This window comes from Vipera berus, assembly GCF_964194415.1.
Source record: "Vipera berus genome assembly, chromosome: 2".
Lineage (NCBI taxonomy): Eukaryota > Metazoa > Chordata > Lepidosauria > Squamata > Viperidae > Vipera > Vipera berus.
In genome coordinates, this window is record NC_138203.1 from 79,208,295 (window position 1) to 79,229,959 (window position 21,665).

The 21,665-nt window shown below is 39.9% G+C and overlaps 1 protein-coding gene across 1 annotated transcript in view; it reads left to right on the plus strand.

The window, feature by feature from the left end:
* Positions 1-21,665, plus strand: part of CCDC171 (coiled-coil domain containing 171) — a 203,669-nt gene that overhangs the window by 108,846 nt on the left and 73,158 nt on the right. Inside the window, exons 20-23 of the mRNA XM_081319831.1 lie at positions 2,971-3,197; positions 4,171-4,353; positions 6,151-6,336; positions 21,340-21,485. Coding sequence (XP_081175957.1) covers positions 2,971-3,197; positions 4,171-4,353; positions 6,151-6,336; positions 21,340-21,485 — 742 coding nt within the window. The remainder of the gene's footprint in view (positions 1-2,970; positions 3,198-4,170; positions 4,354-6,150; positions 6,337-21,339; positions 21,486-21,665) is intronic.

Sequence of the window (21,665 nt, forward strand, 5' to 3'; positions counted from 1 at the left end):
ACAGCTTTTGGAAACGGAGAGTGGTTTCAAACTAGTTAGATACGATGTGGAGGTCTGCTGTTCAAAGACACATATAAACATGCAATCCCACTGGACACGTGTGCAACCTCTAGAGTGAACGTAAAGTAGTTTCTTGGAACCAGGCCACAGAATTTATTCTTACACAAGGGCTATTTTTTAACACTACACTCAGGTTTGCGGGGAAGCCAACATGATGTCGGTTTGACAGAGCAGTTGTGAACATTTGCAGTTCCGAATTTCAAAGGGCGACAAATCTTTTTGGCCTGTAAATATCAGGAAGGAATTTTAACCTCCTCCTTTGTGAAGAAAAAAGAATGCATGCCATTCTCCCGTCACTGGAGTAATATTTGTCACTTTTCATTGGGTTTTGCTTCACTTGCTCTATTTGTTTGTTGCTCTTTGTACTGTAACTGTTTGTATAAAACATTTCTCACACACTCATCATAACATAAATTATTTAGTGCTTTTACTGTAATTCCTAGATATTTGTGGCCAAGTACTTAAAGTGTATATATTCTTTTCCCTCTGGTTATAGATATAGCAGAATACAGGACCTTCTGGAATTGTGTTGTATTCTCATTTCACCTCTCAAAGCCATGAAGGATTCTAACCCATACATTTCTTTGTTTTAGTCAAAACCATTATTCATTAAAAATTCAGTTGAGGTGATGTTTTGCTTTTAGATGGCATGTGCTTTTCTATCCTAGATAAGTTTTCTTTTTTCTTTTTTCCCCCCATGCCTCTTTCTCCCCCTCCAATTCTATCTGGCAAGCCTTAAATACAAGATTGTTATGGTATTAACTTGAAAATTATGTTTATCACAGGCTGAACTTTAAATGGAATGATACAGTCAAGTACTATGATATTTCAATCTGTCCAACTCTAGCGTTTGACCACATTACAATTTTATTTAAAACTCTCATCAAAAGAAGATTAAAAATATTTAAAACATCACATTTTATTATTTAATTCAATCCGTCTTCCAATCTCTGATTCCATGCCGTGGCTAGAAAAACTAAAAAATGTACATAACTGTTTTGACATTTCTAGTTGATATTTAAGGTCAGCTTCCTGCATTTGGATCATATCTTACAGAATTCTAGAAGTTTCTAGAGTGCCTGAGGACCATAGGCTTATGCACTCAGAGAAGTACCCTACCTTGTCACCTAGGCCACCATTTCTGAAAAGAATATGATTTTTTAAGCCCAATTGGTAATGAAAGATGAATGGTCCATAATTCAAAGATTTCTCCAACAAACAATGAATAAATGAATCCATCCATCCCTCGGAGTAAGCCAGCCAGCATACTTTGGGTCTCTGCCAAGGTGACATGTAATTAGAAGAGATTATTTTATACGAACAGGTTTTGTACATACTACGATTAAAAAAATGAATACTGCTCTTATTGTTTCATAGAAAAAAATTGATTCGGCAGCACCTACTTATTTAGATGTTACCAGATCTGTTTCCGTCTGGTAACAAATGGTAAGAATTTTCTGGGCGACTTATTTGTCTTTCATTTTACCTAGAAAATGGAAATCTCTTCATTTTCATTCTTTAGCAGTGTATGTATATGAGAGTATATGCCTGCAGGAAGCTGGGTTACTCTGAAAATATGCCTTGAGAGGCTTTCTACTTTAAACTTTAGAACAAATATTTTAATTCTCTACAGCAACAAGAGACCTGGTATTCTCCTGAATGAATTTAAGCTCTGCCATGGTTGTCATCTTACCCTGATAATATCACAAGACAAGTAATGACAGATTAAGACCTGACTTGCAGAGGGGAAAGTGAATTACAAGACTTTTATTAAGGCATAAATAAACCTATTAACCATTATCTAGAATACCAATTAGTAGAAGGAGCACTGACAATTTTATTTATCAACATTAAACACAATTATTAATTACAGACCTGACGAATCTACCAGTAAGCAGAACACGTTGGGTGTGCTGGAGGCTTAAGCCCATTATATGAGAAGGCTGATTACCAGAATCCTATGGGGAAATAAGTAATTGTAGTTGTAAAATTTTAATTGCCTTGGAATAAGGTAAATTATATTCTCTTGTCTTAGAATATAAATAGTATGGCATTAAGGTACAAGCCTCAGTAGTTTTAAGCAGCATATGATTTAGACATCCAAGCTATAAGGAAAGCAAAAGAAACAGTCATATTTGTAGCAGTTGCTTACCTTCTGTTTTGAATTAGTAAATTCATCGATTCGGATAAGCAGTTTTGAGTCTGCTTCTCTGGCAAGTCTTAAGTGTCATATTTGTTACCTTTGGATTAATGAAAGAACAAAAATGCTGCAGGGTTGCAAAAGAGCATACAGTACAATTGTTTCAACCAGTCCATTGTTTCTCTTGAACCAATGACTTATTATTGAATGTGGAAGTGCAATTTAAATGGTTGTTAATAGGAATTTAATATCTCTATCTATCTGTGAAGCTGGACAAAAAAAAATAAAATCTTTTCAGCAATAGCATTATCTCGTTGCAGATTGCTACCGGTCAAGGTGACATAGCTCCAAAGTGACACGAACCTCCTGTTCCAAGAATATTTCTATCACACCTTTTAAGAAGCTTATCTAGAAAGTTACATTAGGCCTTTTCTAAAATTCAAATGCTTTCATGAAAAAATATTCTGCAGAGAGCGCCTGATTTTGGTGGTAGACTTAATTGCTTGAAACCTCCTCGCCAAAAGAGGTTTTGAGAAGTCAGCTACGGGATAAGCCGTCCTGTTTTTCAACCCTTCAGTTCAGTAGACCTTGATAAGCTTTCAGTGAAATTGCTTAGAATGGGATTTTTAAGAAGGCTCTACCCTGTGCAAGAACTTGTCATCAATTATTACTTCCATTAGATATTTCCAACCCGCCCCCCCCCTTTTTTTTTAATGCATCCACAGATACAAACCAACTCTATTCACAGACTGATTCTTTTTCTTTCAAAGATATGAAATCCTGGCTTTCAGGTCACTTGCTCACCAACGCAGCAAGAAATTCATTTTCAAAGCTTATGGAGAAACTTTGCATCGTGATGGAAGTTACTCCAGTGGACGGCAGCCGGAGTATGACTTATGCAGAGAAAGACTCCTTGGTTCAAAGGCTGGCTTGTGGGCTCCATAAAATAAACGCACAGACCCTGGAAGCAAGCATAACTGACAGGACCCCTGCTACGGTTGGTATGGGCACGATCAGTTACGTTATGGAAGCTTTTCCGTTGTTTCGGATTTCGAAACGTTAATCCTGGACTGCTCAGCTCTCCGAAGGGAAAATTGAGGAGGTGCAAGGAAAGAGGCAATATTTTTCAGGCTTTCCCACAGTTTGATATTATTTCAGTAATTCTTTCCCAAAACCTTTTAGCACATCCTTTCTGCCATTTGCCGCTCAAGGCAATGTGCAGTGTTCTTTTAAAATACCGCTGTAAGGTAATGGATGATTTTAATTTAAAAAAACCCTGTGATTACCCACTGCATATTCGGGATGCATGCTGTTACCAAAGACATTTTCCAAAAAATACAGTAGCTGCTCCTCTTGCTAATTTTCATTTTCAGAAAATACCTTCTGTGTGTGTGTGTGTGTGTGTGTGTGTATGTATGTATGTGTATATATATATATATATATATATATATATATATATATATATATATATATGTGTGTGTGTGTGTGTGTGTGTGTGTGTGTGTGTGTGTGTGTGTCTCCCTTAATTCTTTGTTAGCAGTTTAAAATTTACACAAATATGAGCTGTCACCGGTGTGACTACTGCCTGTCGATGGCCTTCAGGTTAGGCTGACACAGGAAATAAAGATTTGTCCCATGTTTGGGGCCTAGCAAGGTAATCTAAAAATAGTTAACAAGCATTTGACACACACACACACACACACACACATATAGATATTTGTTTTCTGAGGTTTTCGCGGGTGTTTGTATGTGGATCTTTGGTCATTCGGGTTTTTCCCCGCGTAGAATTAAAGGTGTAGGAGCAAACATATATATATGTTTAGAGTTGCTGTGAGAATACTTTACACTTATGGGTGAATTTAGAAAAGGGGAGCTTCCTCTTAATTTGCTCAGGTATTCAAGGCTATTGATTTATTGCCCAACCAGCATATTTACTAGCTAACACATTGTTTCCTGTTTTTTAATACCAGAAAACCATAGCGTCCTTGAAGAAGCAGATATTTGAATTTACACAAAGGCTGCACACAGCAGAGGTAGAACGGCGGTCATTGCGCTTGGAGCTCACAGAATTCAAACGGAATTTGAATGAGATGAAGAAAGAGGCTGACAAAGCCCATAGTTTGCAAGAGCAATTATATGTGTTTAAGCAATCTGTAAGTCTATTTGATTAGAAGGAGGGAGGGAATAATCAGCTTTAAAGAAGGGAATTCTTTTTAGAGTTCTTTAAAAATCCAGTGAAGAACTTCTAGATTCTTAGGTGGGATTCTTCATTCTTTCTTCACCTAACACATGCACAAAACCCCTCCCTGTGTCTTGTACATTCTCAACTGTGAGTCAGGTATATTAAAAGAAAAGGCCAAAGACAGTCCTGGTACATTGCAGAATAAGGAAGATTGAGTCAATAATCTATTCAGAAAAGCTGAATTTTTGGTCTGTTAAATTAGGCTGTTTGTTTTGTGGGAGAACTGGAATTTGAAAACTCAAATGGGCAGTATAACTCAGTATGTTTCGATATACATTCTACTTGTATTGCATGTTGTGTTTTGCAAATGGTTGGCAAAATTGTTGAACAAACCAATATTCTCTACATGCATTTCTGCCAGGTCCACATCAGATTGAACAGGTGATCTAGCAGGGATTATTATCTGACAGCACTACAGGAGGCAGTTTATTTGCAGATGAACAGTATTTGCTACTGTTTCATGTGACTGGAGATGGTCACCATTCACGAAGGCCCTCATGTTGGATTTCTGAAGCCTTTTTTTTGTTGTTGTTAGCTGCGAAGTCGTGTCCGACCCATCGCGACCCTATGGGCAACGTTCCTCCAGGCCTTCCTGTCCTCTACCATCTTCTGGAGTCCATTTGAGCTCACGCCTACTGCTTCAGTGACTCCATCCAGCCACCTCATTCTCTGTCGTCCCCTTCTTCTCTTGCCCTCAATCTTTCCCGGCATTAGGCTCTTCTCCTTTTCTTTTACATGTCAACATTGTTTGCATCCAGGACCGCTGTAAGGGCCACATGTCTTCTAGAAATAGTCTGGATTTCTGGGAAAGGAAGAATTATTTTGACACCAGTAAAAGAGGGGATAGAGTATGTATGAAATAGCCTCGGAATAGCCCTGCCTTGACTTTAAACGCAGCCATAAAAAGGGGCAGTGATGGTCCTTAAAAAGGAGCAGGTTTTCCAGATTATATTAATAAAGGAAGTAAACAGGGTAGCCCTCCTGTAATTCCTACTTGTCTGTTCCTTGATGTAGGCTATCTTGAAAGGCTGACACTAATGTGGTTTGCTTGGGATTTTTCCATTCCTTTTTATCTGCAGTTGGTACAAAGAAAAACACCTCTCCCAGCAGAAGGTGGAAATAGGAAAGTTCCATTTTATAAAATAATCTTAGAGTCCCGGTAAAACCGTAGTTTGACCTCTAGCTGTATCCGGTAGAAAGAGAACGTTTTAGCTTTTATTTCTTTCATTTTGTCTTGCAACATGAACATTGAGAAGAGTGGCTAAACAAGGACTAAAGTTGTCTAGGCTGGTGGCCAGTTTTTCCAAAACATTTTAGGCAGTGCGAAATAAGACATTAGGTGAAGTCTGGCTGGCTCTGTAGTTAAACACGTAAAGCAATATGTAAATTCTGGTTCAAATTAACTCCTTTTGTAGAATAATAATAATTAGATATCTAACATCTTCCTTGGGCTAATTTGAAAGAAAAGCTTTCTTGATGTCTGCATTTCTGCTTCAGCTTTTTGAGGAAATCTTGCAAATAAAAATCACCTGGCATTAACATGGTCTAATGGCCCTGGCTTGGAGAGGAGAGCCTCTAGGGCAAATATATTGAGCGTTTTAAAACTTTTACATTAGAATGTTGCATATTGGCAAGTGGGATACTGAAAATCAAGTGTATAAACAATGCTGCTACTTCATGACAGAACACTATTTATTTCCTTTATCAGAAATTGATCACCCACGAGAGGTTTGAAAGTGCATGTGAAGAACTAAATAATGCATTACTCCGGGAGCAGCAGGCACAAATGCTTTTGAAGGAACAGGCGCAGCAGCTCCAGGAGTTGCAATTTAAACTGGAATTGCATTCTTCGGAAGAGGCAGGCAAAAACCAAACTCTCAGTGATGCCGTAAAGGTAGGATGGTGTTTCTTCAAAAATAAACAATAAAATAAGAACAAAAAATAAATAAAAATCTGACATTCACCTGAAAGCAATGTTTAGGTTTTCAGGACCACAGAAGTGATATAAAGTGATAATGGCTATTCAGGTAAACAGAGAGCTGAAGTAGAAAACCCACTTGGATAGAAAGAGCAAAACAATCCATGTTGGGAGGGTGGAAGGCAACTTCTTTCTTAAAATTAAATAAAGTATAAAAATTGAGCCTGGGTTTGTTGTCGAGAAAGCAAAAGGACGGAGGTCCTGTCCATTCCCCCTGGCCCCAGCGTGTTGAATTTAAAATGCATTTAGTAATTTATTTCAGCCTCCTGACATCTTTCAAAGAATTAGTCTGGACAGAGGGGAAGTTGTTCATAACCAGAGAGGAGAGGAGAAAGCTCATATTTTTGTGGTCAGCTCCTGATCCCTAAGCCACGGTTATTTTTCTTTGTTCTGCAGAAGGCCAAGGATGCAGTTAATTGGCCAGTTGCTCTACAAATTTACAGTATTTATTACATATGCATGTTTCCCTCTGGGGAACTGTGCAAGCTATGTAATCAGTGCATATTCATATATAGCTCTGCTGTTCTACTTACTACTTCCTGAAAAAGGAGATGTAATGGATTTTCCTTTAGAGGTGGGGGCCCAATGGTGGTTTTATTGCTGCAGCTCTTTTTCTCTTATCAAGAAGGAAAAGGGGAAGGAAATAGGGTTACTTGTATTGCTCAAACAGCTCAATATTACACGATACAGGTGGTCTACCACTTACGACCAGAACTGAGCCAATAATTTCTGTTGTTAAGTGAGAAATTTGTTGAGTGTGATTTGCCCCATTTTACGACTTCTGTTGCCACATTTGTTAAGTCAGTCACGGCAGTTGTTCAATTAGTAACACTGTTGTTAAGTGAATCTGGCTTCCCCGTGGACTTTGCTTGTAAGAAGGGGATCGCAAAAGGGGATCACACGACCCCGGGACACTGCAACCGTCATAAATATGAACCAGTTGTAAAGCATCCAAATATAAATCACATGACCATGGGGATGCTGCAACATCATAAGGGTGAAAAATGGTCATAAGTCCTTTTTTTCCGGTGCTGTTGTAATTTTGAACAGTCACTAAATGAACTGTTTTAAGTTGATGACTACCTGTAGTTTCATTTAAGGAGTGCCAACATCTCAGCAGTTTTTTAATGTCATCGCAAGACTTCTGCTTGGAAATAAAACTGGATGTCTACAGTTTCCTGATAAAAGTGGGAATAACCCCCCCACACAAACACACACTATCTTTGAATGGCCACACTTAAGTAGGTGAGACAGAACCAAGAAGTAGATGAGGCTGTGAGAAAAATGAAATGCCATTTATCAAAATAAGTTAAGGGTGAGGGAGAAAACAGATTTAATTAAATTAAATTTGAATCGAAGTTAAACTAATTAGATACAGTTAATGACGTTAATCTCTTAATAATTTGATACTTTTCCCCCTTCTGTTACTTTGTCCTGATTACCATTCCCAGTTTCAACAGGGAGTCAAACATTGATGCACCTGGGCAGATCACCAGAGGAGATTAATCGAGCTTGGATATTAAAATTAGTGCTTCAAGAATGTGAACAGATGCTGTTTATAGATAGATAGATAGATAGATAGATAGATAGATAGATAGATAGATAGATAGTGTTGTGATTCAGGGTCAGCCTGTGGGTTCGGCAGTTGGGTCGGACGACTCAGAGGAGGAGGAGGAGGGGGGTGTTGAAGAGCTTGCTGAGGGGATTGGACAGCTTGATGAGAGCCCTCAGCCAGGCCCCTCTCATCTGGTCACGATGCAGAGCCAGCTGTGTGAGCCTGACAGCGTGGATGAAGATGACCCACAGCTGGCCCGTTCAAGGATGCCCGACGCAGGAGGCAGTCAATCAGGAGTAAACAGAGGAAGGCAATGGGGCTCCTCAGAAGGAGGCAGAGAGAAGCCACACCCTGAACTGTATTTAAGGGGGAATGCGTGGGAGGGCTGGTTTGCAGAAGGCAACCGCTTGAAAAGCTCCTGTTTCTTGGTTCATGTCTTGTTCTATTTGTTTTTGTAGCAATAAATTTGGCAGGCGTAATTCCAGCCTCTTGCCTTTTTGTAAAAGGGGTTGTCCCTGCCTTTTCTGCAGGGCCGGTAGCAGGCTGGTACAGAACAGATATATATATATATATATATATATATATATATATATATATATATATATATATATATGTATGTATGTATGTATGTATGTATGTATGTATGTATGTATGTATATGGATCTATCTCAGTATAACCAGGATCAGGGAATAACACCTCAAAGATTATAGCAGTGGGTTCTCAACCTTTTCTTCACCATGGGCCCCCTTTAAATACCTTTTGTGGCCAAAGATCATGGCCATGGACCACCGAAACGTAACTCAAGATTTAAATGATAACATTTCTTCAAGCCTTCACAGACCCTCTGTGATGACATCACAGCAAGGATCCACGGACCACAGGTTGACAACCACTGGATTACAACAGTTCTTTTAATGGTCGTTCAAAGTTACAACGGCACTGGAAAAAGTGACCTATGACCCTTTTTGACACAACCATTGCAGCATCCCCCCGTGGTCAACTGATCAAAATTCAGGTTCTTGGAAACTGACTCATATTTATGACGGTTGCAATATCCTGAGACATGAGTTCACCTCTGCGACATTCTGACAAACAAAAACCTATGGGGAAGCCAGATTTAACTTAACAGCTGTCTTATTAACTTAATGTCTTCAGTGATTCACATAACAATTGTGGCAAGAAAGCTCATAAAAAGGGGCAGAACTCAATTAAAAATGTCTTAGTGAAGTTAGCAACAGAAAGGTTGGGCTCGGTGGTAATTGTATAGTATTTTTCTATGTAAAGCAGAATGTAAATAAATAAAGAATTATTAGAAATAACATTCAAACTTAGCCAGTTTTGTTTTTAGAAAAACAAAATGAATAGTAAGGTTCTTCACAAAGATGACAATAATTCTAGAAGCACATAACCCAAATGATGTATAAAATGTATGGATTCATAAAACAGTGTTTACAGGTTAAAACAAAACTTGTTTTTTTTATTCACTGAGTGTGAAAACCTGTAGTTTTTAAGAACCTTTAATATTAATTAATATAAAGGCATCAAAGAATAGAGTTGATAATTATATAGTATATACTTTGGTTTGGAAGATATGTAACGTGTACTACTATGTAGGCAATGTACATTATTCTGTTATTTTCATCCAGTAGGTTTAAAAACTCTGTTGATTAATTTTCCAGCTTTATCGGTTTTAATTATAATCCCATATTTTTTTTATCTACCCAATGGTATATCCCACAGAGACAGACATGCTTGCCAATTATGTTTCAAGGTCAGTCAGAGCTAAGCATACTTCTTAGATTATTTCTTATAATCTAAGGCAAGAAAAGATAGTGGCCTAGCTTTCTCATTTTTCAACAAAAATTTATGCTTACAAGAGCAAGAATATATACTGTTTTGCACAATAAAACTATCTGGTAATTTCAAACAATAAAACATACTACTTGAAACATTTTCTACGCCCACAAATACTAGAAACACCTAAGGTTTTTTGCTAGGTTTTTTTTAAATGTGGTCCTTCATCTTCTCTAAAATGTAAAGCTGAAAATATTTCATGAGAGAATTTTTGGTAAGTTATATATATTGCTCTTAAGCATATATCATCCATGCAGACACTTGAGGAACATAGTCATAAAAATAGCAGGCGCATACATCACTATTGCAAATCAAACAGCAAATAGCAACATTCAAAGTCAGGAGCAGCACAACCAGAACAAATCACAATAAGAGAACTGACAAGTTACTAACCCAATGAAAAGTATCCTGAAATGACAGTATCTTCACTTCTACTAAGTCAACTTGCTGGATATTTGGGGACAACGAATTCCACACAGTTTGTTGAAACAATCTTTGGTTTGGTGGATAGTCCTCAACTTACCACTGTTCACTTAATGACAGTTTGAATGAAGTGCCTGTAAAGCACTTTTGACTATCCCAAAAGTTGCCTCCTTGGAAAGTTGCAAGCTGCTGAAAGTTGCACGCCAGCCGAAAAACTCCATTTTGTTTCTTGGGGATGGTCTAAAGAGCTCCCTGCTAAAGGATCTCTGTACCTGCTTGCATGGAACTGAAATCCTTGACGCCTGCCCACACAGAGCTGAAACCCTTTGGCAGGTCCCTTTTGTCTCTGAGGGCTAGATGAAAGAGCTCCCTGCTGAAGGATTTCAGCTCTGTGCAAGCAGGCAGAAAGGATTTCAGCTCTGCAAGCAAGCACAGAGCTGAAATCCTTTGGCAGGTCCCTTTTGTCTCTGAGGGCTAGCTGAAAGAGCTCCCTGCTGAAGGATTTCAGCTCTGCAAGCAAGCACAGAGCTGAAATCCTTCAGCAGGGAGCTCTTTCAGCTAGGGTCCAGAGACAATAGGTTGCTGAAAGAACTTTTAGCCCCAGAGTGGATAGGCAGTGCAGTAAGAAGTGCAGGGTACCGTAGGATGAGGGAAGCTTGATGTAGGTGACATACGAGCCTCACCCCACTTGGGTTGAAAAAAAAATATCCCTGAATCACCTTTCCAGGTGGAGTCCATTTGTCTGTCCAAGAATACCCAGTCAATATTATAAACAACTGTGTTGTCTAGATGCTTCCAGAGTGTGCCAGGTTGAGAAAAAGTGGTTTCTGCTCATCACACTTAGAACTTGTACTTTACATCATAATCTACAGCAGGCATGTCAAACTTGCGACGTCACGTGACATCGCGCGACGTATCGGAACTTTTTCCCATTGCCGAAAATGGGATGGGCGCGGTTTCTCTGTAACGCTCCAGTCCACGGGCCGGCAGTTTGACACCCCTGATCTACAGGATCACCTGCTCCATTACAATCTAGAAGAGGAGTGAGAAGGCAGTATTAAATTGCAACTCCCACCATCCTGAGTGTCATCTCTGACCAACCCTGAATACTAACCACGTTCATTTTGTATTATAAGGTTACATTAACAGAATCTTGCAAGTCTGAGACTACATCTCTTCCCCCCTCGCCTTTACTTCCAAGAAATTAGGGAGGGTCCTTTCTAAGGTATTTGCCATGTCCCCGTTGCTTCTGTGAACTAAACTGCCTCATATCCGACTCTTGCCTAGTCTGCTGTCTCCTCCTCCTGTCTCTCAAAGACATCCTCGCAGATGTTTGCACCCAGCCAACGTGGCCAGTGATAAGAAGAGCTGCGAGTTGCAGCTTAGCAACTTCCATGCTCCTGACCATAAGACCAGTTGATACGCTATTTTTAAAATAACCATTAATGCCTCATGGTAAGGTTGCGAGATTGTATTGGGAAGTATTCTGAGCGATTACCCCATAATTATGGGATCCTTAATGAACAGGGATACAAGAATATGTCACAGCAGGTTTTATCTATTATCTTTACATGCAAGGACTAAGAATGGGTGAGTGGTACTAAGCCTATTATAAACTGAAACATCAGCATCTATAAATGTGGGGGAAAATGGTAAAGCATGCATAATCTCAATCCAGCACCTGGCTATACCATATTGCTTTTCCCTCCTCCACCCATTGATTGAAATATTTTCAAGCACTAGGAGTGTAGCAACACCATAACATAATACTGGACTTCGTACATGCCAAATGTATTTGCTAGGAAAGCTGTCCAATTTTAAGAATTCCCAGTCTTATTGCCAAGTGTAATCAGTATTTTGTGAGGTGTGGCTCTCTAGACTGTTAGCGTTCATTTGTGATTTTCTTTTGTCTCATCCTTTTAAAAAGAGTTGATGAAAGTCTGAGATGCAAGTAAAATGTTCACTGTAAACTCAGAGCGTAAATTTGGGGGGGGGGGTTTCGTTTAGCAATACAAAGGAATGTTTCTTTTTCTTTTGCCTCTAGATAATAGGCTAGATTTAGATTGCTGGAAGGAGCCTTGATGATTGCCAGTAACTGTGTTGTCACTTTGGCAAGAAAAAGCAATTCTAAACACTATCTATTAAATTAAAAGCTGTTGTTCATTAAAGAACATAATGTAACTGATTATTCATTAGTGAACAAGTTAATAGTAGACTGTTAATCAAATGTATCATGTTAAAGCAAGCCAGAGAGAGGACGAGAAATCCCCTCTGAATTGTTTGGAGACTAAATTTCATAATCCATTAATTAGTTAAAGGACTTAGTTGTTTAAAAGTTTTGCAGAATGGGTATGCTCAGCACCTAAATAATTTATAAAAACTGGTATTGAAGAGAAATTTCGATACCTGCCCTTTCGTGAGGTATTAACCAGAAATTTCTACCTGCCCTTTCTTATCGAATCTGTCCTGCATAAAAAACAGCCATTCCTGTGTAGCATGACAGTGTCTTTGGTAGATAATATCACCATCATCATTCTAGCCATTGTCTACTGTCCACTGCAGGATGAAAGCCTCTTCCACATGTTTCCAACCTATACGGTCCTGAGTTTTCTTTGGCCAATTGGGCCCACAATACTTGCTGATGTCATCACTCCATCTTGTTTTAGGTCTCCTTTGTGGACGCTTTTTAATCAAGGGGGATCCATTTTATGACCGTCTTGGTCCACCTGCCATCAGTTCTTCTTGTGATGTGACCAGCCCATTTCTCTATTTCAGTTCTTTTAGTCTCTTGATGATATCGTCGATAGATAATGTATGCACTGAATAATTGTCTCTCTGTCTCCCCAAACATATGGAAGAGACGGGAGAAAGATGTGTTCTCTGAAGTTTTCTGTGTGTTGACACTCCAGAGCAGGGGTCAGCAACCCGCGGCTCCAGAGCCCTCCACTGTGGCTCCCAGTCCTCCGCCCACTCCTCCGCCACCTAAAAAAAAAAGTTCAATCAATTCCAACTTCTCACGAAAAAAAAAAGATCTTGCAAAGTTGGAATTGATTGATTGAACTTTATTTTAGCCCCACAAACAAGCAGGGCACACCGTGCAGGGGAGGTAGGAGGGAAAAGCGGCGACAGGGCACGCTGCACGTGGGGGACATACGAGGGAAAAGCGGCGGCAGGGCGTGCTCCCCACGGGGGAGGTAGAGGAAGAAAGCAGTAGTAGGGTGTTCCGCGTGCGGGGGGGGGGTATGCAGCAGCAGTGGTGGAGTGCTGGGAGGGGAAGCAGCAGGGTTTTGTGGCTCCTGGTGTTTTGTTTTCTGTGGGAAAGGGGTCCAAATGGCTCCTTGAGTGTTTAAGGTTGCCGACCCCTGCTCCGGAGGTTTGCTTTCTCCCTGTTGCTATCTCGAATTCAGAAGACCACAATGGGATTCCTGGAGAACTTTCCTTAGAGAACTGAGCTTGGTGAAGTCATGCACTTGTATGTTGCAGCATCCTACGTTTGCGCTGAGATAAGATTGCTGAGCGATGGCTCAGTGGTTAAAGATACTGAGCTTGTAACTGGAAAGCTGACAGCCCAGATTCGAGACCCCATCACTGTGCGATGGGGTGAACTCCTACTCTTGCCCAAACCCCTCAAACCTAGCAGTTCAAAAGCATGCAGATGTGAGTAGATAAATAGGTATCACTTCGGTGGGAAGGTAACAATGCCCCATGTGCCTTGCCGTATAGTCACGCTAGTTACATGACCATGGAAATGTCTTAGGACAACACTGGCTCCCCCAGCTAAGAAACAGAGATGAGCATTGCCCCCTAGAGTTGTACATGACTGTATAGGGGAAAGTTTCACCTTTACCTAAGTTTGTGTTGTTTGGGATGAAGGTTTCCAATACAATCAACCATATGATATTAAAAGAAAGCAGATATACTAGTGTATGAACAGTCCCTAACAAATGAAAATGCGCTTTGAGGGCCTTCCACGCTTTTGTTAACTTAGAAACATCTTCTGTGCCTATCTTTTTTCTTTTCCATAACAAGGCTTAATGAAATTGTTTCCTTTTGGTAATTATACTAATAAATACTTCCGTCCATGACCTTGAAATGGAGAGTGAAAGGGAAAAGTTCTGTTGATATGGATATTTCAGGAAAAACCAGTGGTACGAGTAGTGTACTGGCTCAAAAACGGTAACTGTGAGAAGGACCTTGGGGTCCTAGTGGACGATCACTTAAACGTGAGCCAGCAGTGTACGGCAACAGCCAAAAAAGCTAGTACGATCCTTGGTTGTATAAAGACAGGCATAGAATCAAAATCAAATGAAGTATTAGTACCGTTTTATAAAGTCTTAGTAAGGCCACACCTTGAATACTGCATCCATTTTGGTCACCACATTACAAAAAAGATGTTGATACTTTGGAAAAAATGCAAAGAAGAGCAACTAAGACGATTAAAGGCCTGGAGACTAAATCATGTGAAGGAACGGTTGCAGGATTTGGGTTTGGCTAGTCTAGAGAAAAAAAGGACTGGGCGGGACATGATAGCAGTATTCCAGTATTTGAGGGGCTGCCACAAAGAAGAGGGGGTGAACTTATTTTCCAAAGCACCAGAAGGCAGGACAAGAAACAATGGTTGGAAACTAATCAAGGAAAGAACCTAATCTGAAATTAAGGAGAAACTTCCAAACAGTGAGAACAATTAACTAGTGGAACAGCTTGCCTTCAGAAGTTGTGGGTGCTTCATCACTGGAGGTTTTTAAGAAGAGACTAGACACTTGTCTGAAATGGTATAGGTCAGGGGTAGGCAACCTTGGTGCTCTTATTGAGTCTTCGGAGAAGGGCGGGATATAAATGGAATTAAAATAAATAAATAAATCATCATCATCATCATCATCATCATCATTATTATTATTATTATTATTATTATTATTATTATTATTATTATTATTTCCCAGTTTGGCCCACAGCACGGGCATTTCCTAATCTTCTTTCCAGGTACAAACCAAATCTGACCCTGCTTAAATTTTACTGAGGTACATGTAAGAATAGTGTCATCCAAGGTGTTTGGGTTGCTGTCGTTCCTTGTATTTTGCTTTCTGCCGTGTTCCTTTAAGAAATTCTCATGCATTGGAGTGTGGTGAGAGAGTAACTAACCCTATCACAAATGGACATGGCAATCCTGATGGTTGAAATATCAGCTGTATCTAACAGTAGAATAATTGGGCTCACATAATTAAAATGAGTTTTCAAAGGTTTTTTTAACCCTGTCCAAAAGAGTACTCGCCATTTCAGCTCTATTATAAGCGAGCACTTCAGAGTGGGGCTTTGTTTTATTTTTGTTTCGGGTTTTTTTCAGTCACACTCGGCTCCTTATTCGGCTTCAACTTTTGAACAGTTCGAACGAAGTCTGTGGCCCTGTTTCAAGAGGAATGTGTTATCAAGCTTTGAAATTTTCTTCCTTTTTTGTAAATATTAAGGCCCAGGGAGCAAAATAAACGGCTACATTGTGGATTAAGTGAAAATATCTCAAGGCTGTGCTTTTCTGATAAGTGAACCTGAAGTGACCTTTCTCAGACACAATTACAGAGCTGTATGTTTTTCCTTTAATTTCATCAGGGGTTTAATTAGTATACAAATAAAACTTCTCTTATCTTCTTTTCTACCTAATTGGCTTGTCTTCCCTTCTGTACAGCAACGTGTGAGAGTGGGCTGTAATTAGGGTGACCGTGTTAACCTTTTTTCTTTTTTCCCCCTCAGAAGCACTCCTGCCTCAAGGCCCCAAAAACCAGCGCTTTGGATTTATTGCTTTGCAATATCGGTGATTCTCCCATAGGCTTTCTCATGAGCAGAAGGGCTTTGGGTGCTGCCAGTTCCCACCGCTTAGCGGGGATCTTCATTCTTCTCCCCTCTAAATGTTTATTGATTATCTCACTGTTCCACATGCGGCTTCCAACAACTTAATATCGGGTGACAGTCAAGAGAGTTTCTCCAAGTAATTAGAGTTGAGCATTGGGGGAACAATTAGGACCAGAGTTATTAAACTTGATTTATCCTATTCTCTCCTGAACACTTTCTGGGATAGCAGAACATCGCCCTTCCTCAATCTACCCTGGTTGAGAAATTAGTGGCTAACCTGCTGCTTATCGTGGTTTCCTTGCCGCCTGGAGGCCCACCCTCTTGGTTTCAGTCGGTCAGCTGGAAATATTAAAAGAGTCCGTAAAGTTTATCAGGGGTTTTAATGAGATCAATCGAAAGAAAAGGATGGTGGAGGGAAGGAGGAGGAAGATTTAGCAACAGAAAATATATGACTTTAAAATACTGCAGACGGTGGTCCAACAGTTTTAATGGCTCATCTTTAACCCTTGAAGACCAGGAATTAAATATAAAGAAGAAACTTTTCTTCTGAAGACATTTATGGAGTAGTATGTGTGACCAGAAAGGATCTGAGGCCAGAAAATTATTCTGTTTATATCGCACATGCTTTAGTTCATGAGTGTTCTGGGCTTGCCTTTTGGCTTGCCTGGGCCACACTGAGTGAAGAGGAATTGTTTTGGGCTGCATATAAAATATATAATACAGTTAATGTATATCAGTCACATAATGTTAAAAGTTTATGATCTCGAGGAGCCAGATTGCTAGCTATCCCTGGGCATATGTGACCTGTGGGCTGTGAGTTGGACACGCCTGCTCAAGTTGGTCTTAGGTTTTCACTTGATGGTCTTGTAACAGTTTATGTTGATGTCTTGTTTTCAAAAGCAATTAACACCTCATAGAAGACAAGATGGAAATAAGTATCTGATGCTTTTGTATCTTGTCAGATGAAACTTGCCAGGTGTGCTAAATTGGGACACAATTACTGATAGCTGTCTTCTCTGATTAATTATGACACTGGATGTAAGCACTTATAAGCGAGTTAGGTGCTTCAGTTTAGGAGACATTGGCTTCAATATTTACCTTAAAAGTAGCTAAGCAAGGATGCAGAGTTGCTCCTTTAATTGTCCATTTTTATAGGTAAGTTGCCCCAATAATAAGTCAGGGAGAAGAGGTTGAGTTTGTACTTTATTTTCACTGCCTTTGTAGTGACCTGTGCCATACATATCCTGATGTGTGTCTCAAATGCTCTTTTGCATTTGGAATCCAGTCTTCCTTCCATAAAAGGTCATATGAGAGTTTGTTCATTAAAATCCTGGATAAAATTATCCTTTTTGAAAGGATTTTAGACCTAGTTAGTCCTAGCAGTTAAAATTCGTTTATTCTTGGAAGAAAGGTGTAACTGCAGATTTAAATTATTGTGGTTTGTCACTCCAATTCTTGTTGCTGGGGCCTAAGTGAGCCATTTTAGAGTCCTTGTTGACCTGGACCTACATAGAGATAGATAGCTTCTCAATACTCAAACGATGGCCTCTACAGGTAGTTCTCAACTCATGGCCACAGTTGGGGCTGGAACGTCTGTCACTTAATTGACGCGGTCATTAAGTGAGTTGCACATTATTTTACAACCTCTTTTGCTGCAGTTGTTAAGTGACTCATATGGCCATTAGGTGAATCTGGCTTCCTCCGTTGACTTTGTTAGAAATTCCTGGGAAGGTAGCAAATGGCAATAATGTGACCCCAGGACTCTAACAACTGTTGTAAATACATGCCAGTTGCCAAGAACCTGAATTTTGATCACATGACTGCAGGGATGCTGTGATGGTTGTAGTAGCAATAGCACTTAGACCTACATACCGCTTCACAGTGCTTTACAGCCCTCTCTGAGCGGTTTACAGAGCCAGCCTATTGCCCCCACAACAATTTGGGTCCTCATTTTACCGACCTCGGAAGGATGGAAGGCCGAGTCAATTTTGAGATGGTGAGACTCGAACTGCCGAGCTGCTGGCAGCCGGCAGTCAGCAGAAGTAGCCTGCAGTACTGCATTCTAACCGCTGCGCCATCGGGGCATATAAGCACGTGTACTGGTTATAAGTAAGTCACTTTCTTCACTGTTGTCATAACGTCAAACACCAAGTCTCTGCATCTGTGTGAGTGTAAAGAGACACAACCAATTCCTGGATGTGCAAGGTACAAATTCAGAGCACTTCTGTCTTATCAGGATTCATTTTCAGTAGATTGGCCCTTTCTTCAGCCCACCCAAAGACTGATCCAATACCTGCATAATCAGTGGTGGGATTCAAATATGTGAACAACCGGTTCTCTTGTGAATGTCGCTTCTGGAAGTCCATTCTGGGCCTGGGCAACAAAAAAATTAGCTACCAGTTCTGCTGAACTGATGTGAACCGGCTGAATCCCACCACTGTGCATAATGTCTCATCTGATTTTTAGAACAAAACATAGAAGGCTGCTTATCGTTGGCTTGCCGGTGGTACCCAGCCCCAACTAATAATCCTTCCCACTCTTAAGTCTCCAGGAAGATTCCCTGCTCCATGTGCACCTGCGAGAGAATGCCAGGAAGGAAGGGGGAGAAAAACAGTTTTTAAAATGCCAGAAGATCCTATTGTGTACGCTAGATCAAATTTCTATATATTGTACTCTACTGAAGTATTTCAGAGTAATGATTCATATAAAGCAGGGGTGGCTCAGGAATTCTGGGAGTTGAAGTCCACGAGTCATAAAAGAGCCAAGGTTGCCTACCCCTGATATGAGGAAAGAATCTTGCATCAGATCTTGGATTATGGTTCTTTATTCGTGAGGTACAGTATCCTCTCAGAGAAGTACTCCTCTTTCTAATGCAAAATGGGAAGGGTCCTCTGCTTCCCAGCTATCTGAAATAATTCCGCATAGCTTCTATTGACCTGTTAAATTTTGGAAATGTATGCATGCTCAGTCTTTCTGGAAATCAATCTTCCAAATTTCTTTTTGCTACCTGGCTTTTCAGATTCTCAGAAAAAAAATTGTTGGAAGGAGTTGCACAGTGTCATAAAGATACATACGTTGTCGGTGTGTGAAATTAGGCATTTTACGGAATGCTTGGGAAATCTAAAAGGTAAAGGTAAAGGTTCCCCCGCACATGCGTGCTAATCGTTTCCAACTCTAGGGGCCGGTGCTCATCTCCGTTTCAAAGCCGAAGAGCCAGCGCTTGTCCGAGGACTAGACGCCAAAGGTGCACGGAACGCTGTTACCTTCCCACCGTAGTGGTCCCTATTTTTCTACTTGCATTTTTACGTGCTTTCGAACTGCTAGGTTGGCAGAAGCTGGGACGAGTAACAGGCGCTCACTCTGTTATGTGGCACTCTGGATTCAACCCGCCAAACTGCCGACCTTCTGATCGACAAGCTCAGCGTCCTAACCCACTGAGCCACCGCGTCCCTATATTGGGAAATCTACAGAATGCCAAAAATGGGACATCCAAGTATGAAACACTGAATACTTCACACGTTTCCTAGGCATTCTATGCAGTGGCAAAAGGCAAACTGGTAAAGTATAAAATACTCCTACTAATTTTCCATTTTAGCTTTTCGTCTTGCAACAAATAGGTCAATACCAGTCTTTTTCTCTTCTTTTTCCGAAAGTCCTATACTTTATTTTGCATTTCTTCTTCCATTTTCATATGTGTCTTTTCAATAAAGGGGTAGGGTTAGGGTTAGTCGTTTCACGAGTCTCTTTTCATACTTCGCCAAAATAGTTCCTGTCATTCTGCATAGTTCCTGTCATTCTGCATAATGCCTAGCTATTGTATACAATGTCTAATACCAGTCTTTTTCTCTTCTTTTTCAGAAAGTCCTATACTTTTTTTGCATTTCTTCTTCCATTTTCATATGTGTCTTTTCAATAAAGGGGTAGGGTTAGGGTTAGTCGTTTCACGAGTCTCTTTTCATACTTCGCCAAAATAGTTCCTGTCATTCTGCATAATGCCTAGCTATTGTATACAATGTCTAAGGAAAGTATATAGCATATTAGAATAACACAGACATTTCATACTTTTCCTAAAAACGCCACACATTCTGTAGATTTGCTAGGCATTCAATACAGTGCCAGCTTTTCCTACATTGTCGGTAGCATATATAATTCCTGGCTCCAGTATGAAACGTATACAGTAGGTTTTTAATTTGTCAGCAAAGTGCATAGTAATTTATTCCTGCAACAGAAAACCTTTACTACGGTAATAATTGTAGTCAAAATAAAATTCATTTGTGAAAAAGCATCTTTAGAAGTTAGCTCTACGTGCAAATAAGTATTAAATGCAATACACTAGAAAGCATATCACCAAGAAGCAAATATGGTGCTGACATTAGAAGAATGTCTGTAACAATTGTCAGACCGTCCAACAGTTGAGAAAGCCAAATAAAAAGAAGCTTTGAATTGAAATTGTGCCACAGCGGATTATAGAAGCCTTTGAAAAATATAACCTTACAGCAATTCATATAAAAGACTTGTTTGCATTTTGCATGCAAACTTGTTTAGTTGTTCCTCCTTTGGGAAATAGTTTGCATTTTACCCATCTGAACTAATTTTCTAGTTGAAGCATTGACTGTTAGAGCTTATCCTGGAGCAGCCTTGAAGGAACAGAACCTGCAATCCATTTTGAAAAATCCCCCCAAAATTGTATATCGTCATGTTTATAATTGGAACTTTACTGAACAGTTAAAAGAGCTGTCGGAGAGGTAGTTTTCCCCCCCCAATTATTTCTTTTATTCCCTGCTTTTCCAAGCAGCAATTTTATTTGGCTTTCCACCTATGGATCCAGTTGCTCCAAGTTCTTTGCTTTGGGAGAGTATTTTTTTCTCCTGATAATCATGTAGGCTTCCCATAAAATCTAGCTATTGTGCTTGGACCAGAATCTTGGACTCTTCAGGCCTTTGGTGTAATCCAGCATAATTCTTTTAATTCACATTAATGAACCCTAAGGTAATACTTTTTTTATGGAGTGCCTTTATTGTAAGTAACTGTACAGATTAGGACAGTTCTTTTTTTTTTTGTTATAAAGCAATTAAATCTGCAATATTCTGGATGTTTTAAAAGGAAATAACTGCTGTTTTTCTTTGAAAATAGCCCCAATCTATTTCACCGTCAGTCTCTATTCCTCTTTGTTTAATAGCCTATGGCATAAATTGAAGTTAATTATCAGAGCTGACAAGTAACTCTGTTTTCTGTCTGCTCTCAGAGTCTCTCGGAGGCAAAGATGGAGCTGAGGAGAAAAGATCAATCTCTGCGTCAGCTCAATAGACATCTTACCCAGCTGGAGCAGGACAAGCGTCGACTGGAACAGAGCATCCATGATGCGGAGAGTGCCCTCCGCATGGCAGCCAAGTGAGCACGGGGGGCCCTTGGGGAGATCACTTGAAACAGACAAAAGATCAATTCTTACTTTCATGCAAAGGATTTTTAGTCCTGGATAATGCGGGTGCTGGAAAACAAAAGTACAGCTGCCTGTCTTTGAAATGGTAGTAAAAGATCCTCTTGAACAAAAAAGAACTTAGTTCAACATAT